This window comes from Canis lupus, chromosome 2 (assembly GCF_003254725.2).
Source record: "Canis lupus dingo isolate Sandy chromosome 2, ASM325472v2, whole genome shotgun sequence".
Taxonomy (NCBI): Eukaryota; Metazoa; Chordata; class Mammalia; order Carnivora; family Canidae; genus Canis; species Canis lupus.
In genome coordinates, this window is record NC_064244.1 from 56,688,549 (window position 1) to 56,711,018 (window position 22,470).

General features: G+C 51.9%; 1 protein-coding gene across 6 annotated transcripts in view; it reads right to left on the reverse strand.

Annotated features, from left to right (window-relative positions):
- The window catches only part of NDRG4 (NDRG family member 4), a 39,692-nt gene extending 27,494 nt beyond the window's left edge, over positions 1-12,198 (reverse strand). Inside the window, exon 1 of one of the 6 annotated variants that reach the window (XM_025446953.3) lies at positions 12,063-12,189. Coding sequence is in view for 4 of the 6 variants with exons in the window: in XM_025446954.3 (XP_025302739.1) it covers positions 11,475-11,511 (37 nt within the window). In the remaining 2 variants the exon portion in view is untranslated. Of the gene's footprint in view, positions 1-11,474; positions 11,625-12,062 lie in introns of those variants that run through there. The other 5 variants (XM_025446954.3, XM_035713598.2, XM_035713595.2 and 2 more) reach the window with 5 other exon arrangements.
- Between the last annotated feature and the right edge of the window lie 10,272 nt (positions 12,199-22,470).

Here is a 22,470-nt window from a genome sequence, read left to right on the forward strand (position 1 = left end):
GGGAGGTTATGCATTTTTGGCAAGAATAGAACAGATGCTGTGTGCCTTTCTCACTGCATCCAATCAGTAAGCAGGTGATGTCAGTCTATTTTATTTCTGGGGATGCTGCCCTTGATCACTTGATTAAGGTAGTGTCTGCAGGTTTCTCTACTCTATAGTTAGTATTTTTCTCCTTGTGATTAATCAATATCTTGTGGGAAGATACTTTGAGAGTATGCAACCTCCTGTTTCTTATCATACTTTCCCCACAAATTGCAACCATGGATGATTCGTGCCTACCAGTAATAACTATCCTGTCTTCTTTTTTAAAAAAGATTTTATGTTTTTATTCATGAGAGATAGAGAGAGGCAGAGACATAGGCAGAGGGAGAAGCAGGTTCCATGTGGGGAGCTTGATGTGGGACTCGATCCCAGGACCTAGGATCATGACCCGAGCCAAAGGCAGACACTCAACCACTGAGCCACCAGCAGGTACCCCCTGTCCTATTTTCTTAATGGCATTTTTCTATCATCCCTTCTGCATTTATTAATTCAAGTTCTCCTGTGAGAAACAGCTGTCCTTTCTCCTCCACTTATTTATTCAATTATTCATTTACATCAGTTTGGATTATGGAAACTTATTCTATTCAATGGGTTATAATCCACTCCTATCATTACTCTGTTGTTTCAACTACGTCAGATTTGGCTATTGGGGATTCCTCCAAGTTGGGTTCTTTTAGAACCACCCGCAACTTTTGAGTAGTTTCTAATTTTCCAGTCCCTTATGATGTTTGAAACTCATATTTTCTCTGCTTGAATCCTGGAATCAACCCCTTCTCCAGGGAGCCAAGTTTCTTTGTATTGCATATTACTGTTTAGAAACCAAGATCTGGGTACTATGTATGCTCATTGTCATTGGGGTGCCACTGTTCTAGGCTGTCTCAACAGGCAGAGTTAGAATATGTATGTAAGTATACTAACACATACACACGTCTACAACCATCTGTGTGTGTACATAAATCTGAAATTGATATTGATACATTTGATTCCAATTTACCACAGGCTTTTTAAAAAAGAAATCTTTAAATTCTTTTTTTTTAAGTAGGCTCCATAGCCAACATGGAGCTTGAACTCATGACCCTGAGACTGAGTCACATGCTCAAAAACTTTCTAGTTTTCCCTCTTTCTTTGTAATTTTTTCTGCTGTGATAAGAAAACTGGCTTTCATTATCCATAATACTTATGCTTATTTGTTCATTCCTCACATACACAGAAAGTAATTTTAGAACTGATGCTCCTATAATGAGTTCTTATTGGTCAAAACTTTTTGTACTTTAATTATGTTTTTGGACTTTACTCTTTTAGACTTATACCTGAATTTTTAAACTTTTTTTTTTGAGAGGGGGAGGGGGAGAGATAATCTTAAGCAGGCTCTGTGCTGGGCGTGGGATCTCACAACCCTGAGATCATGACCTGAGCCAAAATCAAGAGTAGGCTGCTTAACAGATTGAGTCACCCAGGCACTCATAGACCCAGATTTTTAAAAGTATCTATCACTCTTATAAATTGAAAAGGAACATACACATGAGATAAATTGTTTAGGATCTTCCTAAAACTTCTCTACATTCAGGGTCTGATGCCCCTGAATCACTCCGTCTTGAAGTTGTTGCTGCCTGCATGCTTTTCCACAGTCCCGGCTCCTCTGACATCAGGTATGCTGGCGGTGCCCCATTCCCACCAGGGCTCCGCTACTGTCTCCAGGATTTCCCTCCGAGCCTCAAACTCAGAGATGCTTGAGGCAGCAATGACAGTGCTGCTGAGCCTGCCTCACCAACACAGACTGCATTTTAGATGTTAAAGTGTGAAAAAGTTATGCATCTCAGAGTTGACATAATAGAGCTCTTTCATAAAATTTCCTTCTACTGAGGTTCAGCACCAACGTGGGAGCGCTGTTTCTTAGTACAACATGGCCCCAGGGATTAAACATAGACATCATAAACCTCCAACCCGCAGACCAGGACCAAGGAGAGATGGAACTAGAATCCCAGTAACACATCTCTGTGGGCAGCTGCATAGGGAACCAGTAAAAAAGTCCCACTGTGGCAGAGACTATTAATTCTGTTCTCCCCTTCTTCTTTAGGAATAAATACATCCCCAAGGGACGCCTGGGTGGCTCAGTGGTTGAAGCATCTGCCTTCAGCTCAGGGCATGTTCCCGGAATCCCAGGATCAAGTCCCACATCCAGCTCCCTGCAGGGATTCTGCCTCTCCCTTTGCCTATATCTCTGCCTCTCTGTGTCTCTCATGAGTAAATAAATAACATGTTAAAAAAAAGAATACATTTCCACATTTTCCTTTCTTTTTTAAACTTGGTATCCATCCATCCACCTATCCATCCATCATTCACTTAATTAAAGTATGTTCCACACCCAATCTGGGTTTAAACGCAGACATCAAGACTCTGACATCAAGAGTTGCATGCTCTACTGACTGGGCCAGCCAGGAGACCCTACATCCCTACATTTTAGATGCACATGTGTATTATGGGAATAAAAGTTATTGGCCACATGACAACATTCTGCCAGTAAGATGTAAATGGAAGCATGTGACTTAAAAGGAGGAGACATGCCATTCTTCAATCCATCCTCCTTCCTGCTGGCAGGAATACAGATGTGATGGTGGGAGCTTCAAGGGCCATTCTGGGTCCTGGGTGGGGGTATCGTAAGGAGTCTAGGTACTGGAGAATCATGAAGCCATGATTCTGAATGGCCTATCTTTAGACTGTTTATAAAAGAGGGAAATACACTTTTATCTTAATATATTATCTTGGTTTTTCTTTTGTTCCATATTATTGAAACGATCTAAATGTGGGGCATTTTTCTTGGAGGCCCACGCAAACATGCTGAAGGAGTGGAAAGCAAGGGAAAGGAAAGGGGTAACCCAAGAGAAACCAGGAGAAAGCTAGAGCTCGGCCAGAACTTGCAGCTTCCACTCCCCTGTGGGCAGCACAATCCACGAGGCAATCCTTTCCGTTAGCTCTTCGACAAATGGGCCCAGCCCCACCCCACCCCCCACCCCCCGCCCCCAGTAACTGTGCTGATATGGGTAACCACGACTGACCTAATTAGTTAAAAAGCCGAGTCTGGCTTTTTTTTTTTTTTTTTTTTTTTGCCACAGATTCTGTGTATTTGCCTCATTTGGCAAGTTTCCCAGAAACGAATATATACTTGTCCTGGATCTTTGTACAAGACTCAAAGAGGTAAGCTAAGGCAACAAGCCTTGTTCAGCTCAGGGGTCTGTAATGTGGCCTGAATTAAAGACAGAGGAAGCAGCGTTCTTGCTGGGCATCTGTTCACAGGAAGCCCCTATTCCTCTGAAGTGCTGTAACGCATCAGCGTTGGCAGGAACACCACTCACCTAGTAGAGGACTCACTCCAAGCGGCTCTCAGAGTCTTCCTGCCTCAAACACAATGTCTCAGAAGAGGCCCTGTGTCAGGACCCACTCAGCACCCAGGTCCCTTCTATTCGGAAGGGCACCGGCTTCCTTTTGGGAAACATCCCCCCTGCTCCACTGCCAATCCAGGTGGTTCAGGAAGGGATAACCAACCCCCCCAGGCGTGGCCAAGTGGCTCAGATGGAAGAAGTCCCTCCTTCATTCACCCACCAGATACTGACTGAGCACCTATTATGTGCCAGGCACTGTTCCAGGACCGGCGATGTACTGCTGACCATTACAGACAAAATGTCCTGCCTTTGTGGAATTTTCTAGTAGAGGCAGCAATCAACAAGTCTAAGTATATGGTGTGTCAGATGTGCCAAGTTCAATAGAGGAAGCAGTGTCAGAGAAGGAGCTAGACAGCAAGCTGGGGGCTGCGTTCTGAAATGGGGCATGGAGGTGAGGGAGAGGGTCCAGAGGGCAGGTGTGGAAGGGCACCGAGGGCAGAGAGAAGCGCAGAGGCTGTGAGGCAGGCATTTGCCTGTTCAGGTCCATGCGAGGAAGCCAGTGTGGCTGGAAGAGGGGTGGCGGGGAAGGACCTGGGGACAGAGAGATTAGGGCAGGAGCATCAGATCCTATTCTGCCTCGAATGTTATTTAAAAAACTCTGGTTAAAAAAAAGAAAAAAGAAAAAAGAAAAACTCTGGTTTTTCTCTGAGTGGGGTGCCCTGGAGGGTTCTGGCACTTGAAAAACTTCCTCCACCTGCTCTGTGTGGTCCAGATGTGGGGGTGGAAACAGGAAACAGGTGGAAACAGGGAGACCAGTTGCAAAAACCCAGAAGAGACTTGACAGCTACAGTGGAGAAGTGTTCAGATTCTGGGTGCATCCTGAAGGCGGAGCTGTGGGCCAGCAGGTATGAGGCATGAGGGGGGGACAAGAGTCAAGGGTGACTTGGGTTTTGCTTGAAGCTGTTGGAGGAAGAGAGCTGGGAAGAAGAGGCTGGGGAGGGGCAGGCTTAGCCTTGGGCAGGTAGAGTGGCAAATGTCTGGGCTGCGGACTTTGGGCACAGTGCCCAAAGTCATGAGACTGGATGGGGCCAGCCAAGGGGTGAGTGAGCCCAGAGAAAGGAGAGGAGGGGAAAGCTGTGAGGCTGGAGGGCGGGGAGAGCAGTGGTGGGGGCTGGAGGGTGGGAACCAGGTGGACACAACAGAGGGCCCGCTCTCAGAGACATACAGGGAGGCCTGTGAGCTCCAGGCAGGACCAGGTCTTTGCTGGCCTCCCTGGGGAAGAGACTCTTCACTGAGGTGACGAGGAGGATGGTCTACGAGCCAGCAGCTGCCTCGCCATCTCAAGGCACAATCTCGAACCCAACCAACTCAAAGACCTGAACAAGTAGGAGTGGTGGGGTTGGGGGTGGGCGAGTCTGGTGGCCCATGTGCCCTGGGTCCACCATGCTGCACAGACACCCCCAAATCCCCTCTGTGTTCAGTTTCTGCAGTCAAGATGTCAGCATCTTCTCTCCCACATGGCCCAGCACCCACCCATCCATCTAGCCTTACACGGGGCTAGCCAGGTCCAGCGTTGGGCTGGAGGGCTCACAGGCTTGGAGGCAGGACTCCCCACCACACTCCAATGGCAACATCATGGTCCACTCCAGCTGCTCAGGGCGTTTCCAACCCTGAACATCCTAGGGCCTACGGCCCTCCTGGATGACCACTTGGGATTGCAAGGGACTTCCACTATACGTCCACTATACGTCCCCTCTACCCTATCCTAGTATGCTGACGAACACTCTGGAGCTGGTCAGGGCTTTGGAGCAGTGGGCTTAGAGTTCTCACCGTAGGCAGGAGGAAATGCAGGAGCAAGGGCTCAGGGTGTGACGGACGGGATTCTCCAGGCAACCCGACGGACAACCGGCCAGCCTCACTGTTCCCCTCCCAGGCCCTGAGCCCCAACAGGCCATCTCTACTCCTGAATACCAACATGAGAAGGATGCTTAAAAGCTACTTCTGGGGGATCCCTGGGTGGCTCAGCGGTTTCGCGCCTGCCTTCGGCCCAGGGCGCGGTCCTGGAGTCCCGGGATCGAGTCCTGCGTCGGGCTCCCGGTGTGGAGCCTACTTCTCCCTCTGCCTGTGTCTCTGCCTCTATCATAAATAAATAAAAATAAATCTTTAAAAAAATAAATAAATAAAAGCTACTTCTGGCACTCTTAAGCCTGGCCCCTGGACTAGGCTATCGGGAAATGGTCTCAGTGCAGAAAAAGGTCCTGGCTATAAACCACAGACTTGGCTGTGGAACCCCCCGGTCTAGGGAGATGACATCCCAGAAATATTCCCCCTGTCCCCTCCAAGGAGGCTGGGTACCCCCATCACACCCAAGACAAGGTGTATCAGCAGGCACACTTGCCCTGCCATGTCTCTCCTGAAAGGTGAGCTGAAAAAGCCCTTAGGTCCTCAAAGGTATTTGTTATAGAGCTTAAGAGCTAGGATCGTTCTGGCTGGAGTGTACATCCCATCCGTGGTTTGGAGTTTAGCCCACTTGCGGATTAATGCAAACGAGAGCTCTTCCGTCACCACGCAGAGACCAGGTTTGTGTCAATGTTTATGTGACACGCTTAAGCTGACAAAACAGCATCACAGTGCTCTCTCAGCTGACCCCTGTGGGCTCACGGGCTCAGTCCGAGGTCACACGGCCAGGGCTGGTGGTAACCAGCTTTCCAGACCCCAAGCCCATGGTCTGTCCCCTTGTCTGTGCTGCCAGCCCCCGCGGAGGCAGCGAATCTCACCTGCTGACACCCCGGAACTGGGTTCCTGGGCCGCTGTAACAAATCACCACAACCTGGGTGGCCTCAAACAAGACCTATTTGTTGTCTCATGGTTCTGGAAGTCAGAAATCCAAACTCCACTGCACCAGGCAGAAATCAATGTGTTGACAGGACCACTTCCTCTGGTTCTAGGGGAGAATCTATTTTCTGTCTTGCCCAGCTTCTAGAACTGTGTTCCTTGATCCATGGTCCTCTTCAAGGCTAGCATCATGCAAGGGAAGCTTCTTCCTGCAGGCATCTGCCTCCTCCTTCTGTGCTCTGCTAGACTCCCCCTCTGCTGCCCCTTTGTAAGGATACACGTGGTTGCATTTAGGGCCCATCTAGCTAATCCAGGACAATGATCCCATCTCAGGTGCCTTAACCTAATCACACCTGCAAAGTCTCTTGCCTGAAGTAACATTCACAGGTTCTAGAGGTTAGGATCTGAGTATGTTTGGGGTTTGTTACTCAGCCTAGTGCACCCCCTCCCCATTGGTCTGCAGCCCTTTGTGTGTCCTGGTGACTTTCCTCCTCCCTCCACTCAGGGAAAGCCCACTTCAATATCCACCTTGAAGGACTGCTCCACGCTCAAGTTTTCCAAGAAGACACCCCCCTCCATAGCACTGGGCTGTAGCTCTTCCTCAGAGTTCCCATGGGGTTGATTTCATCAGAATCCCAGCAACAAGCGCGTTCCCCTCTGTGTTTGTTCATTTTTAGTTTTTAAAAATAGAACTTGAGTTTCATGTAACACACATTCACTGGGAAAAGTCAGAGACACAGAAGAGGAAAAAGAAGTAAAAAGCACATATAATCCCTAAGTTGCCAAAGGAAAGCACCGTTAACATTTTTACTTATGTTCTTTCATCTTTTTTCACTGCTCATCAATATGCTGAATAAGGATTTTTCTGAAGACAAAAAGAAAAACAAAAAACAAAAACAAAAACACACGGTTTTGAAACATATTTTTGGACTCCGGAGCAGATATCCTGGTTCAAATTCCAGCTAGCCACTTACCATCTGTGTGACCTTGGGAAGGTTACTTAACCTCTCTGTGCCTCACTGACCTTATTTACAAAAAGGAGGAAACAATAGCATATCCCCTGTAGGATTGTTAGGATGATGAGTTAATATATTGAAAGCACTCAGGATGGTGCCTGGCACATGGCAAATGCCATACAAATGTGAGCTGTCATCACTGTTGTTATTATTAGATAAATAAGGGAATGTTGGTTCATGTGGCTAAATCACCTCTGGTAGCATAATCTGCAGCTGCTGGGGTTTCCTGGTATGATGGTACTTGCATTAATTTAACCTCTTCTGCTGTTAGGCATTTAGATTGTTCCAGGGTTTTTTCTTCATCTTCTATAAACAACTATGAGATAAACATCCTTGAACACCTCTGCACACATCTTTATTTGTTCCTAAAAATTTAACTGCTGAGTCAGAGATCACACATATTTTTAAACTTTTGAAACATCATTGCCAACCTGCCCTTCAAAAAAGTTGCACCAGTTTACCCTACGCACACGCGGTTGGGCAGTGTACACATCCCCACATACCCCACCTTCACCTGGGGTCCTGGGCCTACCTGCTTGTCTCTCCCTCCTGCAGCTCAGGCCTCCTCACCCCTCTGCATGTCCCCCATACCCACATCACTGCCTGCCCCCCCCCAGCCAGCAGTGAGGTTTGCTGAAATGGAGGAACTGGAGATGAGGTTTGGGGATCCTATTTTCAGCCTCCTGGATAAATCTGCGCTTTTCATTTACCCCCACATGTAAAAATGTGGGTCAACACACCTGCCAAGAATCCAACGCTATTTAAAGGTAGTCTATGAAATTGTGTGGGACTACATATTCCATGCATTAAAATGACACCATAATTCCAGACAGAACGGGCAAAAGTTTTGCTTTTTAATCACACATTGAGTGATTAAACTTTGGATATTTTAAAACATTTCCAGCATCCAATATCAAGGCTCCCAAGGGACCATACCAGAGCCCCAAATCTGCCATTCGAGAGCTCTCTCTCGGGATTCCAAACCACCTTGGAGACAGATCCTTTAATTACAAATGCACACAAGCCATCACCTTCCTATTTGGAGGTAGACTAATGTCCCACTTTCCCACATCACACTGAGAAATAAAAGCTACAAAAGGCACCAAGAGTCTGCCCTCTGAGGACCACAGCAAGCCTGTGTGTGGACACAGCAGTGTACTGGGCTCCTTCTCACAGTGCTAATGATGGAGGGCCCTTATTCCCATTTTCTGATCAGGAGACCGAGCCTCAGAGAAATTAAGAGTTTTTCTGAGGAGCTAAGAACAAGAGAGAAGACACTGACATTACAACTTTTGATCACCAAATCTCTGCCCTCTCTACATTTCAAGACACTGAGGGTGCCTGGAAAATGCTGGCCACCATATGCATCAGTCACCCATGAGACTTCCTAGAATGGCCCTGACCACCCAATTCTCTCTGCAACAAAAAGACATGCTCAGGGTGGGCATGACAATTTATGGACATCCTCTGAATCCCACAGGTGAGGGGCAGATGTCAGAACTGTGACATCTGACCAGCAGGGCCCAACTCCAGACACCGTGCCCCAACGTGTCCGAGAGGATGGGAAGCTGAGGTCTCAGCAGAGTCCCCCAGAGGCACATCTCAGGGAGATCTGGATTGTGTGGAGAAGCCAGAAAAGGAAGTAAACCTCCTGGAAGAAGAGACCCCAGGACACTGAGGAGCGGGTCATGGACATCAGCCCCACAGCTGCTGCCATTTGCTGAGCACGAGCCGGACACTGTACTCAGCGTTCACGCTCTCACGGCTAACTGCGGAAGAAAACACAACCAGGTGGGTACCACGACGATCCCATTTTACAGATGGGAAAAAGAAATGCAAAGCAGCTCCAAGGCTGGCCAGAAGCCAGGCAGTCTGCACACGAGATGACTCAGGGCTCAGGGCTGAAGCTGGGCTCCACCTCTCTCCAGCTGTAGGAAGAAGTGATCTCACGGGGTAGGGGGCGTGGTAACAGAGGGGAGAATGCGAGAACTAGAACAGCTGGAGAAACAGATTCAGCAAACAGGTTTAATGAAACAACTCCCTACTGCTGCCATGGGGCGGGGGGAGTCACAGGCCTCTAAGAAGGTATCCTGGAGACACATGCGATGGGTGGGAGATGTGAGCCTGGACCGAGTGGACGATAATGGAGCGGTTGCTGTGTGCCGCCACAATCTTCGGGCAGGAGAAATGGGTCAACGTCTCACAGGTGCAGGTGAGCAGGAACAATGGGCAGGGGAGAGGGACAGATCCAAACCTCCTAGTGGCCAACCAGCCAGAGGAGGGGGGAGGTTCTCCATTATAGGACCAGCCAAGACCAAGGAACCAGAGGGAAGGTGAAGCCCAGAGGTGCCCACCGGGGCCAGGCCCCTCACCCGTGCGACCTCCGTAAGCCTCAGGCCAACTCTCAGAGGGAGGGGTCGACAGTTCCACCTCTAGGACAAGAAAACTGAAGCCTGAGAGCTTAAGCAAGCTTTCTGAAGTCACACAACTGGCCAACAGTGGGATGGGGATTTGAACCCCGGTCCGTAGGACAGGAATGAGTTGGAAGTATGGCTGCAAAGACCACGCACGAGGCAGAGACTGAAGGGACACACTGAATCCCGGGGCCTGGTGAGGAGTGCAAGGGGGTGGGAGACAGTGCCCAAGGGGCTCCCGTTCCAGGTTCCAGCCTACTGGGGGTCAGAGAGTCTGTCAGCATTGGGCAAGTCTGTCTGATGAGGGAGGAGAGGCCTTGACCCCTGTACTCAGGAGACAAAGGCACATCACACTGCACGAGGTAGGAGGGTAAAGCTGGGCCCCCACTGGAGCGTCCAGACCCGCCTCCCAAGAGCATTCTTCCTCCAGGCCCTTCTGGGACCAAAGAAGAGAAGGGGAGGATCCAGAAGTTCTGCCTTCCATGTAGGGCTCTAAACACCCGAGCGGTTGTAAAAACTTTTCCCTCAAGGGCACTGGCAAGTGCAGTGTCCTGCCGGCTGGCCTGCCTCAGGCTGGCCTGCCTCAAGCGAGCTCTACAAGGAAAAGCTGGCAAGGGACTGGAGGGCAGGTCAGCCCCGCTGCTCTTGGGCTCAGGTGCGGCACTGCTGAGCACCTGGCCAGATTTTCCCCCCGCTTCACAGCAGCCCCCCATCCCTTGTCCGTGAGTCTTTCATGAGCTGCAGGTGAGTTAGCTCTCTCACAGACCAAAACCTCAGCAGACCTCATTCCTCCAGCCCTTGCATCACTCCCAGGGCCCTTGTGTAAGCGGGTCCCCCCGCCCCCAGCCTGGAATGCCACCTCTCTCTCCAGTAATAGAAATCCTCTCTTAGGAAATCCTAGCGTTCCTTAGGATCCACTTCTAACATTGCTACATGCTCAAATCTCTCTGCTCCCCTCCAGTGCCCTCAGACTTCAATCTGTTTCCTGAGTCTACCCCCACCATGCTGTCCCCTTCCCTGTAACAGGGTTCTTGTGCTCTGTTCTCACACACCAGACAGTTAAGGTCCTGGGGGTCAGAAACCAAAGCCTTCCAGGTGCCAGAGGACATGCACGGGACTCCACATATCCACACAGTGCACACTGAGCACCTCCACCTGCCGTGGGGTTGTGGGTGGGGAATGATGGTGCTCCAGGGGGTTTCCCTTTCTAGCCCCTTCCTCATGAACCTCTCTGGGACCTCAGGGCTGGGGGAGCTTTCCCACCTTTCAGATGCCAGGTCCCCCATCCCTGCTCTGTTTCCTGCCTCCACTTCTGGGCATACTCAAGGATCCTCTGTAGATCTCCAGCCACAGCAACCTGGATGCGGTCTCCAGCAGGGGTGTCCCACTGCTTCTCCAGAGGGATCCCAAGGCTGAGGGTCCCATCTGGTTTCCCACTTCCCACACCACTTGGCCTCTACTCCCAGGAATAAACTTCTGCAAGGGAGAGGCGCTCAGTTGTCACAGGGAGCAGGAAATAAGAGGCCTATGGCCGGGCTCCTGTGCCGGCAGGGCCACACTGGGTGGAGGGCTCGGGCTGCTGGGGGACTCTGAGCGGACTGGAGCAGAGCCAGGCGGGCGCAGCCCCACGTCTCCTCCCGGCGCCGGGCTCGCACCAGCGGGCGTCCGCACCCTTTCCTCTGGTTCGACCCGAGCAGCCCCGAACCCCGAGCAGCGCGCCGGGCTCCCGCTCCAACTCGGGACGCCGCGGGAGGCGAGGGCCGCGCCCCGGGCCGGGCGGGCGGTACCTGTCAGCAGTTCGATCCTGTGTCCCAGAACCTTCATCCCTGCGCCGCGGCGGGGAGCGCGCTCGGCCCGGCCGGAGAGGAGTCGGGAGGCGAGGAGGGAAGCAGCTGCGGAGCCGGGAGCGAGGCGGGCGGAGCTGCCGGGAGCCTGGAGCGCTCTCGCCGCCCCCCTCGCCGCGCTCCCCCCTCCGAAACGAGTTAAAAAAAAATCCAACAATTGCACGACCGCGCACCCCTAAAAGGCGCGCGCCGCCACCTGGTCGGGGTGAACTCCGGGAGGCGGAGGGGGCCGCGGGGTGGATGCGGGGTCACTCCCGTCGGCGGCGGAGGGCGAGCGGGGGGGGGGGGCGTCGCGCTAACAAAGAGGCCCTGCCACCCGCGCCTCCCCCAGCGCGACACACGGGGGTCCCCGAGTCCGTCTGGAAAGGAGGGAGGGGGTGCCACCCTCGTAAGCAAAATGTGGCCCGCGCGAGGGGGCGCGTGGCTCGCGAGTCTCAGGTCTGCCGGGGTGTGGGGGGGGGTGGCCGCAGCCCCCGCGGGGGGAAAGGGGGCGGGAGGCGGGGAGACGGGCCGAGGGCGCCGCCGACTCACCGAGGGTGATGCGAGGAAGAGCGACGCGCAGGCGGGGAGCCGGGCCTGGGCGCGGCGGGTGCGGGTGCGGGCGCGGGTGCAGGCTCGGGTGCGGGCTCCGGTGCGGGTGCAGACGCGGGTGCAGGCTCGGGTGCGGGCCGCCGCGGCCGCTGGGGGGGGCGGAGCCGGGCTGGGGGCGGTGCGCCGCGGGGGCGTGCCCACGTGGGTGTGGCGGGCGTGGGCGCTCGGCAGGCAGCGGGGACCCCGCGCCCCAGGCCGCCCCGGCCCCCCCGGCCCCCCCGGCCCCGGCCCCGGCCCCGGCCCCGGCCCCGGCTTCCTCCTCCTGGGGCGGCGGGAGCGCCCGAGCCCCGCGGAGTCCCCGGGCGGAGCCGCAGCCCCCCTCCTTCCGCGGGCGTCCGGGGAGGCGCCCCGCCGCTGGCCCCCGCCCGCCCCCCTGCCCCCGGCCGCGCGGCGTAGGACCCCCGCGGGGGGGGGGCCTCCGTCCCGGTCTTTGTTTAGGTTCCCGACGGGAGCCCCCTCCGCCGCTGCCGCTCGCGCCCCACCTGCCTGGCGCCTGGGAGCCCGGCGGGAAAAGCCCAGGGCGGTCGGAACGAACCAGCAGCTCAGGGGCCCTGGAGCCTCGTCCAGTTTTCAGAGCCCCGGGGTTTCCTTGGAGGGGCTCATAGGGGCGGGGGAGGGAGTGATGGTTTCCAGGCAAAGATGTTCTGGGGCCCCAGGGTCCCGCTCGGTGCCTCAGGGCTCCTGCTCTCCTCAGTTCACCCTTCATTGTCTGAGCAGGAAGGGGGAGGGAGGACTGGCCTAGCCTTGTCTTCCTCGGGCTCACTCTGGTCTGGCCCAGTTGCTCTCGCCTGTCACCCCAAAGGAGGCAGCGCTGAAGTCCCTAGATAGAGTCCTACTGTAGGGAGCAGGAAAATTTGATGACCTGAAAGAATTTACTTGGTCAAGACGCTCAACAACAGTGCTTCTGGAGACAGGAGTTTGTGGAGGCCCACCCAGTGATCTTGGCCACCCATCCGCCTCTCTCGGATCACACAGCCTATTCTGCGCAGAGTCAATGAGTTGGACCTGTCATCCGGAGGTCCAGGATGACATTGGGTGGGAGGTCAAGAAGATTTGCAGTACCTCCTCCCCTCTGTCCGGGCTGGCTTGTGTAAGGTCCTGGCTTTCCTTCAGCTCTGGGCTGTGGAGGAAGCTGCCATGACATTGAATTAACTGACTCATCTGTCTTGAAGATGCTGGTAAGATTTGGTGGCCTGAGATGGGGTACATGCTCCTGCTTGGAATACAGTATATTAACCACATAAAAGCCAGCAAGCTTGAGTTCGCCTTACAGCCCCCCAGGTCTCACCTTGGGGAAATCCCTGCCTCTCACTCTACACCTTTGTAAGAGGGCTGTGGAAGGTCGGTGGTGACAAAGTAAACCTGTGTGTCCAAGACATCCAGGAGACTATGGTTCTATATATGCCAGTCCTTAAGAGCACAGGCAGGTTCTATAATTTCCTGGCTGTGTAATGTCCAACAAGTTACTTACCGTCTCTGAGCCTTCATGCCATATTCTGAAATTGGAATGATGAACCTTCAGAGGGTTCTTATAAGAATTAAATGAGAGGACATAAAGAAAATTTTAGTGTGGTTTAAGTGTTCACTGAATAGTTGCTGTTGTTATTGATTAAATTGTTATGACTGTATTAGAGATTCAGGCTTCCCTGAGTTATACCTTTTTCTTTCTTTCTTTTTTTTTTTTTTTTTAAGATTTTATTTATTTATTCATGAGAGACACACAGAGGCAGAGACACAGGCAGAGGGAGAAGCAGGCTCCCTATGGGGAGCCCAATGCAGGACTCAATTCTAGGACCATGGGATCATAACCTGAGCTAAAGGCAGACACTCAACCACTCAGCTACCCAGGTGCCTGAGTTCCACCCTTTTCAATAAATTCAGACCTAGCCATCACAGAAAACTAATTGTTAATATTCTGGTAGCATAATTCATGAGGCCTAGGCTGTTCTGAATTCCTTGGGGGGGGAGGGGAATACAGGCCCCAGGAGGGTGTTAGGGCTGCCTAACAAAAGCTTTGACACTATGACATGTCTGTCTGTGCAGAATGGCATCTATGAAGGCCTTGAAACGATGTGCACAATCCACAAGGCTCAGATAATTCACGAATCCCAAGCGAGCATTTAGGTGGGTCAGGTTGTAGGTTTGAACACTTAAAAGCAGACAATATAGATGAAGAAATGTAAGAACCCTCACCCCCAACCCCTGGGGAGTGGGGCTATTGCACCAAGCACAGGTGCTTAGAGAGGGGGTCCTGGCCCCTTCTGGAGGAGACAGGCCAGGAAAAGAGGAAGCCCTGCTGAGGCAGCAGAAGGGCCAGCTCTCAATCTCTTTTGCTCCCAGGCTCTCTTCCTCTTTAACACCTTGTGCAGGAGGCATGATGCTTGAGGACAGGCCAGATGGTGGGGCTTTGAACAGAGGAAAGCAGAGCAGGGTGGAGGGCCAAGCTGGTGGCTGGGACTGGGGACCTCTACATTGTGTCCCCTGGCCTCACTCCTAATTACCTGAAAAGTGCTGTGTAAGTCACTGCCTGTGCTGGACTTCCCCTTTGCCATCTGTAAAATGGGTAGGAGACCTGCCTGCACCTCTATTGGAGACAAGACACAGCATTTCTGAAGATCCCTTTGAGCCTTCATTTCCCCATCTGGAAATTCTGGATACGTAACTGTCTGGGCAGTTGCAGGAAATAGAGCCTGATGCTGGCTAGTTGAAGCAGAAAAATGCTTTGTTAAAAGGAGGGCAGGCCGCTCTTGCGATCTCAGGATCGAGGCCCAACACTGCAGTGTTAGTCTGCTGTCAAAACCGCCACTGCCATCCCCAGGCACAGATGCTGTGGCCAGTGCCACCCGTGGGCAAGGACACTGGACACTGCCGTCCAGCGGGACCATGGCTGCCTCTGAAGCCTGAGGTGGTACTGCTGCTGCTGCTGCGCCCTCGCTAGGAGGGACTCGGTGTGGCCCTGGCTTCCTCATGCTACTCGTTTCTCAATCACAGTCAAGCCTGGGCGTGTCTGATCCGAGGCACCCAGAGCAGGTCATCTGCCAAAGCTGCGAAGGAGGCTGGGAAAAGATGCTCTCAGACCCTCTAGGACGAGGGGGATCTGCCCTACAGGAGGGACAACTCAGATGCCTGTGGCCAAAAATGTGACAGCACCTACTTCCAACGATGGCGGACTTGTGAAGCCACTGTGAGTTTGACGGATGGCACACACCACATCTGGTCGCTGAGATTCATATCACGCTGCGAACCTACAGTGTCAACTGGTGGTGCTCCTCCATGGTTGAGTCTGATTTTTCAGCAGGTGAAAGACAAAAGGACCTTGAAAACACTATGGCTTGCTGCCCTTCCAGATACAGAGGCAGCTCTGGTCCTGTTGCCAGGAGGACAGGTGACTGGGTTTTTCCATTGTGGTGATGATTTGGGCTGAGTCACCATTCCTCTCCAGGCCCCTTGTGACCATGACTGGAGCAAGTAAGAAGAGCTAGCAGGTGGGATCGGAGGTGCAGATGAGCCCAGGGCCACAGAGGCTTGTTCTCTTAGCAGGGGAGGGTGATGCAGGAACTGCCCCCCACTCCCCACTGATACTCCCCACTCACTGATCGTGAGTCCAAGGGCCTCAGGAGGAGAAGAGTGGATCCCTTCTCTTTTATAGGATTGGTTGAGTGCCTCTTTGGTGCCAAGGCCTGTGCTGTGGGGTACATTAGAGAACCAGAGCTGACCAGGACATTGACCTTGCTAAAGTCTATGCACCTGATGGAGTGCCATCTTAGTGTCCCATAACCAGGTTAGCGTCCCATAATTTAGGTATGATGTCGACTCTGCTAAAATGCGTGATTGAGGTTACCATGCAGCATGGTGGGGTCCTGCAGGGCTCAGCAAGGGCTTCTTGGAGGAAGAGGCTTCAGAGACTGCAGAGATGGGGAAAGTGGGGATGGGGAGATGCCATCCATCCACCATCCCTTGGGTCACCCAGGCCTTTTGCAAAGCTCGGGGAGGCTCAGAGCTAGACACAAGGCAGCCCTGCCCCTGCCAGGAGCTCCTGAATGGAGGTGCAGGATGCTGGATGTGCGAGAGCAGAAGGTAAAGAAACTGGAACAAAGAAGTGGGTGAGAACGAGCATCTAGTCTCTGGAATTTCACCAGGCACCAGATTACCTGCTCCCTGCTCCTGGGCCACCCTGGGCCACTCACTGGTGGACGTGTTGTCTTCTTTCTCCCATGCATGCAAAGACCCTTCTCCTGCAGGTAGTCGCCCTTGTGCTCCGGGTGACTCCAGACACCTTACCATCTTACCCCCGCCACCCACCCCAGAGGAAGCAGAACCCTCCCCCAGCCCCGGAAATTTTAATAGACACATGAAGCCCCCCAAGTTTGTGCTGAGTCAAGACAAGGGGTGGATCTGGCAATATTTTAAAAAATTCTAATAGTGACATATATTCAATGCAGAAAATTTATAAGATGGAGAGGGAATTCCATTGCCATGATTCCACTGTCTAATGATAATCAGTGTTAACATGTTAACATTTCGGGAGTTATATCCTTCAGCAGTTTGTGTGTGTGTGTGTGTGTGTGTGTGTGTGTGTGTGTTCGTTTCCCCCCAAAGAATCATACTGCACGTATTATTTCCATGCTCATTTATTCCCTCTGGGGTATATCATGAACATTTACCTTGATAAAAGTTATTCTACAGTAACATCACAATAGCTGCATTGTTCTTCTTGTGTGGGAGCTTCATTCTTTTCTTGGCCACTGTCAATCGCCAGGCATTCAGGATATTTTTTCATTATTGGAAACAAAGTTGCAAGCAATCCACTCGAGACCGGCTTTGCCCACATCTCTTGGATGACCTCCTAAGGCCACTCTGCAGCAACCTTTTGCCTGGCTGCTTAGTCTCTTGACTTCTGCTAATGCCAGCCCATCTGTCTTCAGAAGGAGGCCCATGGATGCTTAGAATCCCTGATTGTTTTCACACCTATGCAGGTTCTTGGGGGGAATTCTGGGGAAGGAGTGAACTAGTTGTCAGCCCTCACCTTCCTGATTGTACCAATGCCATTTTAAAACCTGAGGCTTTGGGGGATCCCTGGGTGGCTCAGTGGTAAACTACCAGCGCTAAAGCGCTGCCTTTGGCCCAGGGTGTGACCCTGAAGACCCCGGATTGAGTCCTGCGTCGGGCTCCCGGCATGGAGCCTGCTTCTCCCTCTGCTTGTGTTTCTCTCTCTCTCTGTCTATCATGAATAAATAAATCTTAAAAAAGTTGAAATCATCCTTAAAAAAATAAATAAAACCTGAGGCTTTGATCTTGTACTTACTTGTAAGATGTTACCAGTGGGAACACAAAGTGAAGGGTACATAGGACCCTATCCCCTCTCTCTCTCTCTTTTTTTTTTTTTTTTTTTTTAAGATTTTATTTATTTGAGAGAGAGCACAGCAGAAGGAGCAGCAGAGGGAAAGGGAGAAACAGGCTCTTTACTGAGCAGGGAGCCCATTTTGGGGCTCGATCCCAGAACCCTGACATCATGAACTGAGCCAAAGGCAGAGGCTTAGCTGACTGAGCCACCCAGGTGCCCCACACATAGGACCTTTTGCAACTTCCTGTACTTTTTTGCAACTTCCTATAAATCTATAATCATTTCAAATAGCAAGTTTTAAAAAAGACAAACTGAGGCAGGACTGGGGGTAAGCTATTTGGCTCCAGTCTCAGGAACTAATGTTTTTATGTCCATACTTTGTCACAAGGACCAGAGTTAAGTTTGGGTTAATTGAGCTTGCCTCAGTTTCCCCTGAAGGGTAGGAATCATTCTAGGAGGAGGCAGACCTGCTGAGGGGGGGTGGTGCTCCAGGCTGTCCTCTGTCCTAACTCTCCTGCTGGCCCTGAGCAAGTACTCCCCGCCTCAGGAGAGGAGGGGACCCAAGAGCTGAACAGCCTCCCTGTGGTTGGGCTCCAGCAAGTTCCCAGGTAGAGGAGAGTCTGGCAGGAAGCAGACAAAAGCTGAGGTTCTCTCTCTTGGAGAAGAGCAAAGCCATTTTTCTTCACAAAGAGGACACACATGTCTGGAGGAGCCTCTGTCTGAAAGTTCTGGGGAGAAGCAACCCCTTTTCTGCAATGTGCTTGACTGGGCTCAGGCCTGAGTTACACCGGGTGCGTGCTGCTGGTACACCTGGGGACTACTTGGCCTTGTGGCTGGACTGCCCCGGGACGGGGGCTCCCTCCCCTCTCCAGACCACAGCAGGCTCCGCAGAGTCCTCCGGAGTATCACCTGATACTAGAAACTGAAGAAACCAAGGAAGTGACGAATGATGCCATGTCATGGGCCCCCAAGTCTACCTTTGTGCTCAGTGATTTGCTAGGAGAACTCACAGGGCTCAAAAAAGTAGGCGCCTGAGTGGCTCAGGGGTTGAGCATGCCTTTGGCTCAGGGTGTGATCCCTGAGGCCTGGGATCGAGTCCTGCATCAGGTTCCCTGTGGGGAGCCTGCATCTCCCTCTGCCTATGTCTCTGCCTCTCTCTGTGTGTCTCTCATGAATAAATAAAATCTTAATAGCTTTTGTGAGTTCTTTTCTTTTTGTATCATTCACAGTTACCATGGATTTTAATTGAAAGATATGGAGTTAAATCAGTGAAGAGAAAAGGTGCATGAGCAGTGTCCAGGATCCACCAGGCACAAGCTTCCAGGACCTCCCACTCCCTGCCAGTGGAGTCACATGGGGACAGACTTACTTCTTCTGGCACCAATGTACAAGAACATGTGCCAAGTGTCAGCCAGACATGCTTGCCTGAGCCTTGGTGTCCAGGTATTGGGCTTGGTCACATGAGAACGCAGCTTCAACATGATTGACCTTAGCCACTCAGTGTCCAGGCCCAAGAAGTCAGTGATACAGCATGGCCTGGGCCTTAAATGCTCCCAAACATGCATTCTCCTTAAGTCACATTGTTACTGCAAACCATGTGGGCTAACTAATACTGTGTGGCCCAAGGCTCCAGACATACAGAAGCTGCTATTAGGCAGGATATTCCAGAGCCTCAGAGGTTATCTCTCCGGAGCTGTCAAGGGCCAGCCAGTCCTTTCTTTGGAATGTGCAGGATCTGAGCAACCCAAGCTTAGTAGGCTAGACCCTTACTAAGAGTCTAACTTGGGTCAGACCCTTACCACATGGGCGCCAGTCATTTATTCTGCCAAATGGAAACCCAAACTGCCCTCCATTATCTACATGATTTTATAAAAGAAAGGAAGTTTAACTCTAGGAAGGTACGCTGAATATCATGATGTGATATGGGTCAGTGCTCCCCAAGAGAAAACAGTTGGCCCAATTTTGCTTGCTTTGAGGATGAGGTAGGGGGCCAGGAGCCAGCCATCTAACAGGAAGCCTCCATGTGTGTTTTCCCTTTTGATCTATTCAGCTTTGTGCCCAGGTAAGGAACAGATGAGCTGAGATGCTCCCTCTGGCTCCTGCACAGCTCCTGAGAAACGCCTGGCCCTGCTGAGGGTGGGAGGGCACAGTCTGGGACCCTTGTATAAGTGTCCAAGCCCATGCATCCCTTTTGCTCGTGGGGCTTGCTGCTGTTGCAGTTTATCCTGGGAAAGAGAGGAATGTGTTCTTTTTAGCAAATGCCCCGCCCCCTGCCCTGGCCTTCACCTGGGGTTCTGGCCTCCCTAAGTCGAATCAAGGGTAGACCAACTATTCTTCCAAGGCTCCGCCTCATCCCGTTTTCCTGTGTGCAGGCCCCATGCATGGGGCTGAGCCATCAGGGCTGAGGCTGCTGGCCTGTGTGGTCCTCCTGATGTGGAGTCAGACAGCCCTTGGTTCCAGCATCTACTACCTGCGTGACCTTAGGCAAGTCTTCTCGTTTATCACATGGGTCTATGATAAAGCCATGAAGAGTTAAACGCTGTAACTGAAGAGGCCTCAGCCCGGGGCCTGGCACCTTGTCAAGGCCCATTGGTTAGTGGCTGATAGGATGATGAGTCTTGTGGCTCCAGGCACAAAGTGTGGGGCCAGTGAGGATTCTTGTGATGAGTAAAGTAGGTACAGTGACATATCCAATCACCCTAGAGCTGGATGCTGAGAAATCAGGGGACCCCTATGGCTTCTGGATTTCTGGGGAGGAAGCACAACTCATATACACACATAGCATGAAGAGACCTGGTGTGGTTTCAGGGTCTCACGAAGATTGAGAGGCCTGTTCACCACAGGGTCTTTGCACATGCATTCTCTCTGCCTGGGACCCTTCCTTTTACTTTTGACACTGCCCCTGGCTAATCCTGCTTATCCCTGGGGTGTCAATTTAGATCTCACCTAACTCCCTGATTCCCTGATTCCCCTCTTCGTGCTTAATAATAATATACCAGGATTAATACTCTACCGTTCATTAAGCCCTTACTGTGTGTCAGGCATAGAGCCACTTTATTTTTCTGACAGACCAGATTCAGCGTGTTCAGGGTGGTATGGCCATAGACTATTTTTCTGATCTTACAGATAAAGAAGCAGGTATAGAGAAGTGAAGTAAATGGCTCGACCACCTGAGCCAAAGGCAGACAATCGACTGAGCCACCCAGGTGGCCACTAATCAGGTGATTTCAACATAGAAAGGTTGTCCTGTATTTTCTGAGTGGTCCCAATGTAATTGCAAGGGTCCTTAAAAGTGGGGGAGAGGCAGGAGAGAGCCAGGGACGGCACTGGGAGAAGGATGTGGCTTGCCAGCACTGCTGCCTTGAAGATGAGGGAAGGCCACCAGCCAAGGAAAGCAGTCTCTAGAAGCTGGAGAAAGCAAGGAAGTGGATTCTCCCCTAGAGCTTCCAAAAACAATGCAGCCCACAGATATCTTGAATTTGGTCCAGTGAGACACATTTCAGATTTTGGACCTGGAGATCTGTAAGAAAATACATCTGTGTGGCTCTAAGTCTTGTTCTCAGTCACCATCAAAACCCAGGCCAGTCCCTCCTGATGCCAAAGATGACACCTGGTGGTCACTTATTCCATGACCATCGAATTGAATTGGATTATGACTGTAAGCACCCCACTTCCTCTCAGAAAAGACACATAAAAGGGCTTTTTAAATATTTTGGGTTTATTACAGTAGAGGCCTAATGGGGAGGTCTCAAGCCTTAAGATGGGTTAGAGTTTGAGCCTGAGACAAAGCCGTTGGCTCAGCAGACTGGGTTGGGCGGGGCCACAGGGAAGACATGAGCTGCCTTCTAGGGGTACAGAGCCACTGGCTAGCAAGGGAGCACTGATGCTAGGCAGGGAGAGTTAGCATCCTGGAGCACCCACAGCCTTAGGCCTAAGGGTGCCATCTCTGGGCACTGCACCTGCTGCCTCCATAGTCATCAGGGACATCACATACTGTAGGGAAGCATCCTAAGCGCGCCGCCCCCCCCCCCCCCCCCCGCCCCCCACACACACAGCAGCTCAACTTCCCTGTCTCAGTCATCTCTAGTTGCTCTAACAAAAACTAAAGGCTGAGGTGTCTTTTCTGTAGTTCTGGAGGCTGGAGGTCTGAGACCTGGGTGCCAGCATGGTCAGGGGCTGGTAAAGGTCCTTTCAGAGTTGCAGACAGCCGTTTCCTCCCATGGTGGGGAGCGGAGAGAGCCCTCTGGAGTCTCTTCTATAAGGTGATTAACCCCCTTAGGAGGATTCCACCTTCACAACCTTGTTGCCTCCCAAAGGCCCCACCTCCTAATACCATCCATCACCTTGGGGGTTAGGACTTCAGTATATGAATTTGGGGAGGGAACACACAACCAGTCCCTAACAAGCCCTGGCATGCAAGTACCATGGTAGTGCCAATTGGCCAGAGGAGGGAACAGCCAGCTCTTGTATAGTTCACTGTGTCGGGCACTGTTCCAAATGCTAAGCATCCTTAACCCCTTCCAGTTCTCCTCAAAACTCCATGGGGCAGGTGCTATCATTATGTCCATTTTACAGATTAGGAAACAGAGGCCTAGAAAGGTAAAGTCACTTGTCCGCTCACATAGCCCATGGTTGAGAGTGAATGAAGGCAGTGGGGCTTCAGAGTTTCTGTTTTTACCCACTGTGATCTCCTGCCTTTCTAGATGGCATAGTGGCCACAATAGCAGGAACACTACACAGACCTTTCTGTTCACACACCCTCTCTCATTATCCTTGAGGTGGCCAGTCATTATGAGTAGGGCCCCTGCCTTACATCGTGGGAAACAGCTCAGGAGAGGGAGGCACCCAGCCATTCGAGGCAAGGGTGGGATTCCTGCCCCTGGCTCCTGGCTCCAAGTCCAGAGTCTCTCTCTTCTATCAGCTCTCCTCTGCCTTACTGTGATGCATTATTTATGACCCATTACTCACCTCCTGCAGGCGCCCAGATGCTGCCTGCCACAGTCG